Below are 8,525 nucleotides of genomic sequence, written 5' to 3'. Positions count from 1 at the left end.
ATGGTTTTGCTCAATGTAACCTCTTAAGTACTTTCTATAGAGGACTGCACCCTAAGTATCAACTTTCACTCGACATGGCCAGCAATGGAGATATCACTACTAAAACCGTTCAAGAAGGAAGAGCTCTCATCAACAATCTTGCCGCAAGTAGTAGCAACACTTGCACCAATTCTGATAGAAGCATCCGTTCTAGCAATTCTGACTCTAAGGAGATTGCCGACCTCAAGAACATGATGAACCAACTTCTAAGGAATCAACAACGTGGAGTAAACTCTTGTGAGATTATTAACAATGGAAACATGGAGCCTTTCCAAGTTATGACCAAGAAGAAGAAGTATGTTGGTGCTCAAGGTTACTACCAAAACCGTGGGTACAACAACAACTTCAACAACATCTTTAGAAACACTTCTAACCTTTCTTATAGGAACCCAAATGTGGAGAATCCCCAAGATTAGAACTATCCTCAGCAAGCTAACCGCTTTCAAAGCAACAACTTTGGTGGAAACAACAACAACAACTTTCAGCCGAGACCTCAATTCAACAACAACAAGCCGCCTTTCCAATCCGGACCAACCCAGGCGCCTACCACTCAAGCTGACGCTAATACCGACACAAAGATTCAAGAACTCCTTGTTGCTTTTCAAAAGCAGTCAAGAGATATCAACTCAAGGATGGATAACATATATACCGAACTGAATGGGAAGTTTGAAAGCATTTCTATCCATGTCAAGAAGCTTGAAACTGAAACAAGAATATTTGTGGGATGGTGAAAGATGAATGTGTATGATGATGAGATATAGAATGGATGGATGGGTGTTTCAATTCCCCTTATGCAGTTGCAGTATAAGAGGTGTCAATCATAAATGAGGGTTTGTGAACAATCAAGATATGCATATGAATCTAAGTCAAGCCAAGTGTAAAGATTGTTTGTCACTAACAATCCTAAAATGAAAATGTAAAAAGCAGAAAGTAAACTACAAGAACTAAGAACTAGATGCAAATAAAACAAGATGATTATAACAGAAATGATGCAAGAACAGAAATAGAAACTACTACTAATGAACTAATGCAAGACAATTAATAAACTGAAAACTAAATGTATGCAACTAGAATGAAACAGGAATGAAACAGGACAATCACAAATCATAAAACACAGAGTTCTGGGGATGAACTCGAGCAGCACTCGACCGAGTGTAGGTCGAGTGGGTGGTCGAGCTAGTCAAATCCGGGAAACAGAGCAATGCAATAAAAACAGAGTAATGCTAAACCAAATCAAGCAACAAGCAAGCAACAAGATTAAGACTTTAAAATCAATAAACAAGGAAGGTCCTGAGGATGGATTCATGGGATGAACTGATCATTGTGGCTGTCTAACTTGGTCAACAAATCTCAAGCAAACTATGAGCTAATCTCTAGACATATGAATCTAAGACAAGTTTCTCCCACTCTCATGGTCAAGAAACAATCAAGCCTGAGCATCTTCTAGACTTGTTCTCACAAAGTAAAGAATCTACACAAGCAGGCATTAAGCAATACATCTCAAACCAAACAAGACTCCTAATCTCTTAGCAAGCCTAATGGTAAGCTCTAGATCTAGCCTTATCTATGCTTCCTAAACATTGGTGTGATGCTAAGAAGCTTGAAATCAGACTCTACCCTCTCAGATATAGAATCAGCATTAAGATCATCTACCCTAGAAGAGATCTACAACAATCAAGCTTGACCAGATCACACAAACCACAAGATCAGTCCATCCTAACCATCCTCAAGATCCTAGGAAGACTACACAACAAGACATGATGAAACAAATCAAAAACCCAGAAATTATTGAAACTTGCATTATTAGAAAGATAAAACAGAGATATTTAATATTGATAAAAGGATCAAACTCAAATTCTCAATATTAAGAAAGTTATAAAACTCACAATATTGAAGAATCTAGTCTTTTTCAAGTACAAAAATCTAAGAAAAATAAAAGTGCAGAAGGAATAAATCCCAAAAGGGTAAAAACTAGGTTTAGGGAATATCTAAAAAGCTGACTCCTCTTGGTGGCTGCAGGTACAAGGCTTTATATAGAAGGGGAGTGGAAGCCCTAAAAATGGGAAAAGTCAAAGTAGTCAACGGCTCGGTCAACTCGACCAGTGCTCGGTCGAGTGGTAGGTCGAGCTGGCTTCTCTCGTGCATTCTCCACTCGGTCGAGTCCATCTTCCCACACGGTCGAGTGCTTGGTCGAGCTGGACTCCGGACCTTGGTTCTTCAGCCTTAACTTCCTTGCTTTCCTTTCATGATTGCTTCACTTCTCTTCAGCATTGCTTCCATACTCTTTAAGCTCCAAAATCACCTGTTTATGCATGAAAAGATGCAAATGCAATGCAACTAAACTCTAATGCATGATTAGTCCTAAAGCTACACAATAATGGTGAAAATGGCTAACAAAAGATGCAAAAGATGTGAATAAACTAAGGGAAAACGTGAAAAAATATATGTACATCAAATCTTTGTGTGGATTTCCAGTTTCAATAGTAATTAGTCTTTCAAATCTTTTAATCTACAAGCTTTTATTATGATTTCTCAAAGACAAACCTCTTTCCTTTGTGTGATCATGGTGATTAGTGAGTAGATCTTTTAAGAACTTTGGGCTTGGTAGATTAGGGAGATAGATAGTTGATCTTTGATGTCTAGGGCTTGTTTTATGCATTTCCTATCTTGATTAGTGTTAATATTGCTGGATAGCCTTGATCAAGCTTAAAATCTAGACTTTAGGATTTCCTTGCCCACAAGGTGTTTGATGAAATTCATGAACCAAACTTCTTAAGAGCTTTGCATTCCTAGCCAATGACAATTGATGATTAGGGTGCTTAGTGGTATTTGAACTTGTTCTTAATGCATGCTTGTCCTGTGATTACCTTTGGAAATTGTTGATTATCATTTGACTAGCATTGGATCTCTATCATGGAAATGAATTGATTTGCATTAGTGTTCTAGCCATAGGATTGTTCTTAACTGTTACTTAGATATCTAGGATTGATTAGCTATCTCCCAAGTCAATAACCTTGCCCAAGGTTCTCTAGTTAATTCTTGAATTTCAATATTTCTAGTTGTGCTCTGTTTCTTTGAGTTTACTCTGTTTGATTTATCTTGATTTCTTGCTTTTAATCAGTTTGTTAGATAAGATTGTGACAAAAGAACATCTTCCTGATTGAGAATAGATTAAGCATCTTTGTGTATTCTTAATGAGTTGATTAATGCAGATTGTGGATTGATAATAATTGATACAAAAAAGTACTACATCACTTTCCCTTCATGATTGCTTCACTTCTCCTCAGCATTGCTTCCATGCTCCTTAAGCTCCAAAATCACCTGTTTATGCATGAAAATATGCAAATGCAATGCAACTAAACTCTAATGCCTGATTAGTCCTAAAGCTACACAATAATGGTGAAAATGGCTAACAAAAGATGCAAATGATGTGAATAAACTAAGGGAAAACATGATAAAATATATGAACATCAACATCCTCCTCAATCTCTGCTACAGTCTCAACCAGCTCTTGACGCGTAGCATAACTTCGCCCTCTACAGTGAACTCTCAAGTCATCACGTAGAGCCCTCAAAAACCTCCTGATCTGAGCCTCCTCATGCTCCATAGCCCGATCCCCATAACAAAGAAGTCGACTGAACTCCAAGTCCAGCTCCCGCACTAACCGCGTCCCCTGAGATAACTGAAGGAACTGCACCTCCAACCAGACTAATGCCTCTCTAGGAAAATACTTGCGGTTGAACTCCAAGACGAAGTCAGCCCAAGTCATCTCCCTCTGCACCCTCCTAGTAGCCACTGATCTCCACCATATCTGAGCATCACCAACCAAATGATGGACCCCTATGTCCACCCAAAACTCCTCAGGGCATCTCAGAGTATGGAAGTTACGTTCCACACTCGCCCTCCATGCATCCGCCGCAGTAGGATCTACACCTCCTGAAACTGCTCGGTGCGAATACGGCCCTGAAACAAGAATATTTTGTGGTGGGTGAAAGATGAATGTGTATGCAATGATGAGATATGGAATGGATGGGTGTTTCAATTCCCCTTCTACAGTTGCAGTATAAGAGGTGTCAATCCTAAATGAGTGTTTGTGAACAATTAAGATGTGAATATCAATCTAAGTCAAGCCAAATGTAAAGATTGTTTGTCACTAACAATCTTAAGATGAAAATGTAAAATGCAGAAAGTGAACTACAAGAACTAAGAACTAAATGCAAATGAAACATAATGATTATAATAGTAATGATGCAAGAACAGAAATAGAAACTACTACTAATGAACTAATGCAAGACAATTAATGAACTGAAAGCTAAATGTATGCAACTAGAATGAAACAGGAAAAAAGCAGGACAATCACAAATCATAAAACACAATGTTCTGGGGATGAACTCGAGCAGCACTCGACCTATTCGACCGAGTGTAGGTCGACTGGGTGGTCGAGCTAGACTAGACGCAGAAACAGAGCAATGCAATAAAAACAGAGTAATGCTAAACCAAATCAAACAACAAGCAAGCAACATGATTAAGACTTTAAAATCATTAAACAAAGAAGGTCTTGAGGATGAATTCATGGGATGAACTGATCATTGTGGCTATCTAACTTGGTCAACAAATCTCAAGCAAGCAATGAGCTAATCTCTAGACATATGAATCTAAGACAAGTTTCTCCCACTCTCATGGTCAAGAAACAATCAAACCTATGCATCTTCTAGAATTGTTCTCACACAGTAAAGAATCTACACAAGCAGGCATTAAGCAATACATCTCAAACCAAACAAGACCTCTAATCTCTTAGCAAGCCTAATGGTAAGCTCTAGATCTAGCCTTATCTATGCTTCCTAAACATTGGTGTGATGCTAAGAAGCTTGAAATCAGATTCTACCCTCTCAGATATAGAATCAGCATTAAGATCATCTAGCCTAGAAGAGATCTACAACAATCAAGCTTGACCAAATCACACAAACCACAAGATCAGTCCATCCTAACTATCCTCAAGATCCTAGGAAGACTACTCACAACAATACATGATTAAACAAGTCAAAAACCCAGAAAATATTGAAACTTGCATTATTAGAAAGATAAAACAGAGATCTTTAATATTGATGAAAGGATCAAACTCAAATTCTCAATATCTTGAAAGTTATATGTGAGAACTGAGATTTAGCTTCTCCTTCCGAAGTAGTTTGAATGTGGAGGAGCTTATCACTGTAAAATAGTTCCGAACTGAATTAAAAAGAGTCTGAGAATTTGAGATTTTACTATTGCCTTTTTGGAAAAAATGTCCGATCCCTTACAAGTGATCCCCCCCTTACATATTTCTACCGACCAATTTATTACCCAATTAATGCATAATTAATAGGATGCGATTTGTGCGGTCTAATTAATCCTCTTTAATGCGGGAATCTTTGACCGGGCCCGAGCTTCGAGCTGAGCAGCACGAAGCATTTCCGCGCTCTCTTCCTTTCTCTGGGCCTGATGGACCGATCAGCAATACGCTCTTGGCCCATTAGTCAAACCCGGCTTAGGCCCTTTTGCCTGCTGCCCGAGATGACAGATCGTGGGTACAACAGTTGCCCCCCAAGTCCTCCGAGCTGAACAGTTCGGGGGACTTTTAACTTCCAAACGATCAATTTCGGGAAACTGAATATCTTCCCATATCTCCACGATTTGATTGTGGTAATGATGGGATTTGCCTTCCCGAACAAGCCTCGGGCCCCACTAGGTGGCGTGTTAACTATAAGAGAGAGAGAAGACGGTGCGGGACCTTTCACTTCCCCAGGTAATCATTACCCCCCAGTGCCGTGTATAAAGGTAAACTTTGACTCCTCTCCCATTCTTAATCTTTAATCGAGTTTGTGTTCTGCTCTTAGAATTTCTTTCTTTTCTTCGATAAACTTTCTACTTTCGCCGGAAAAAATCCTTTACTCTTCCCTCATTCCTTATTACTTCACCGGAAAAGTATGTCTCCTCCGAAATCCTCATCGGGTAAACCTGCAAAACCCCTGATTCCGAGCGTTTTTGGCCCCTATCCGCCGTCAATTCTCTCAGCGACGAACCTGGCTGAGGTTAGGGGTTCCACCGGGATCTCGTCTAAAATTGAACTCAGATTCCCGGAGTCCCATGAATCCCCGGAGAACCCTCCTCCGGGGTACTGCTGTGCGTTCGAGATCTACTTCTCCGCGTGTGGCCTGTCACTTCCCGTACCCGAACTCATCGTTAAGATGATGTTCGAACTAGGCTTCGCTCTCCCTCAAATGTGCCTGAACTTTGTTCGGACTGTTATGTGCCTACAAACCTTGGGGGAGGAGTTCAATTACCAGCTATCACTGGCGGACTTCCTCCAGGTGTATACCGTGAAGACGGGTCGCACCAAGGGAACGCTCTACGTGAGCCCGCTCTCTGGACTGAAGGTCTTTGATGACCTTCCGGAGAAGGATGAGAAATGGCGGAAGTCCTACTTTTTCTTCCCGGTCAACGAGCTCACTTTCGGCCATCGCACGAGCTTGTTCGTTTCGAAGTGGACCTCGAAAATTGGTAGACCAGCGTTTCTTGTCAGGTCCAGCTCGAGTGTAATTTTTATTTTTGTCTCACTTTTGACTGTTTCTTTTTCAAATCACTTCGAGCGTGGATTGGTTTGCCCCACATTCGCAGAGTTCTTCTCGAGCTTCTGCAGCCAAGGGCAAAGCTCGTATTTCTAACAAGGATCCCTCTGAATCCTCCGTTCCCGAGGCGAGCGGGATTTCTGCGCCTCCAACTGCTTCTCCCGAGCCTGGTACAGAATCAACCAGGGCTCAAGCTGGTCCGTTGACCCCCCCCCCCCGTGATTGTCATTGCTGATTCTAGCGATGAGCATCGGGAGGTCGCTACTCTCCCCCCAGCACCAAAGAAGACCTCTGCTGAGGCCTCCTCTGACTCGTCGAAGAAGAGGAAGGAACCTGAGACCGCCTCCTCTTCTCGTGAAAAGGGGCGAGCCCGAACTGGCCCATCAGGGAATGAGCGGAGTAGATCTAGCTCGAAAGACAGGGGTCCCTCCTTAGTGGGGAGATCTAAGGAGGCTCCGCCACCTAAAGACTCCGGAGGAATCCTTCTAAAGGAACAACGTCCCTTCGCCCGAGGTAAAAAATTTTCTGCGATGTTTTTACTTTTTTACCTTTGACTGTTCGATGACTGAAATGACCTGCTCAAAAAAAATCCTTTCAGTTCCCCCTGCATCCCCAGCCGATCTAATGAGGAGCTACGTTCCACCCGGAGTCGTATTCCGGCATTCGCAGACATGACCGAGGTCAACCGTGCGAACTTCTTTCGCTTCGCGGATAAAATCGGCGAGGTAAATTTATTATTATTATTATTATTATTATTCTTATTATTATTTTTATTTTTATTTTTTTATTTTTTTTTTTGTCAAACTGTCGCTTAACAAGCTATCTTTTCCAGCTAATGATCGAGTTTAACTCCTCGGTTGCGTCCTATGAGGAACAACTGTTCGCTTCCTCCTCGTCTTCCGAAGTGCACCTCCTTCAAGAAAGGATTGCCGACTTAGAGGCTCAGGTGAAGGAGTATGCCCGACTGGAAGCCGAGAATGCCGACACCGTGGCGAAAGCCGAGCGGATCCGAGCTCGGATGAAGAAGGTTGAGGTAGAGGTGCTCAACCTTGGGGTTGCTAACGAGGACCTTTGCGACAAGCTGAAAAAGGCGGGGGACCTTTACTTCAAGGCGGCGGAAGATGCCAAGGCAGCAAAAACCAGACTGCACGAGATCGAGCTCCGCAATCAATTACTCGAAGCTGGCAACAGCTGCGAGATTGAAAGAGTACGGAGGGAGGAAAGGCAGGCAATGAGGCGAACTCTCCGCCCCTTAGTTGAGGAGGTGAAGGTCACCTTCGAAGAGAGGGAAAAGCTAGCCCCGCTCCAGATCCCAGCTGCCGAGATCCGGGCTAACCGGATGCTAGTAGAGGAGATCTCCAGGGGCGAGATCCAAGACATGGAGGCCGAGCTCGGAATCCTGAAAGCTGACGAGGAGGAAGCCGATGAAAGGGTTTCAAAGGTAACTCCCCGTGATCAAGACCTCGCTGCATTCTCAGATCTTTTGGCGGACACTCCCGATCTCTTGTGTAACGAGCGCCCGCTTAGTGTCACAATCGACGAGTCTGGTAATAACTTCGGGCAAATCTCGAATCAGGGGATAGACGACTATCTAGCAAACACCAGGTCGGAAGAGGAGCTCGCAGAGATGGGTTTGGCTCTCTCCGAAGCGGCGTCAGATCCCCCTCTCCCTACTCAGTAGGTTTTTGGTTTTAGTCCGGGGTTGTCTTGGCATGCTTTGCCCCCCGTGTTTATAGTATTTATTTTAAAACTTATTTGGAAGTGTTTTGGTCGTGGTGACCACTTCCGAAAATATTTTGATTTGCGAACTTTAATTTCCACAATCTTTTGCTTTGAAAAGATGATGAGCAGAAATAAGCACGAACTAAATTCGGTCAAATA

General features: G+C 42.4%; 1 protein-coding gene across 1 annotated transcript; it reads left to right on the top strand.

Moving 5' to 3' along the window:
- LOC109129146 (uncharacterized protein At3g60930, chloroplastic-like) lies at positions 6,003-8,325 on the top strand. Its single transcript, XM_019236791.1, has 5 exons — positions 6,003-6,611; positions 6,694-6,841; positions 6,921-7,176; positions 7,243-7,369; positions 7,477-8,325. Exons 1-5 carry the CDS (start codon positions 6,003-6,005, stop codon positions 8,323-8,325), a joined length of 1,989 nt encoding a protein of 662 aa, XP_019092336.1.

This window comes from Camelina sativa, chromosome 15, assembly GCF_000633955.1.
Source record: "Camelina sativa cultivar DH55 chromosome 15, Cs, whole genome shotgun sequence".
Lineage (NCBI taxonomy): Eukaryota > Viridiplantae > Streptophyta > Magnoliopsida > Brassicales > Brassicaceae > Camelina > Camelina sativa.
This window is presented reverse-complemented; position numbering and strand designations above follow the sequence as displayed.

What these genes read in the sequence shown, in the direction of transcription:
- LOC109129146 (XM_019236791.1), top strand. Translation starts at nt 6,003, where the DNA reads ATGTCTCCTCCGAAATCCTCATCGGGTAAACCTGCAAAACCCCTGATT. An exon ending in TTGTCAGGTCCAGCTCGAGT is followed by an intron (nt 6,612 to 6,693) that starts GTAATTTTTATT and finishes CCACATTCGCAG; the next exon opens with AGTTCTTCTCGAGCTTCTGC. An exon ending in TCGCGGATAAAATCGGCGAG is followed by an intron (nt 7,370 to 7,476) that starts GTAAATTTATTA and finishes TATCTTTTCCAG; the next exon opens with CTAATGATCGAGTTTAACTC.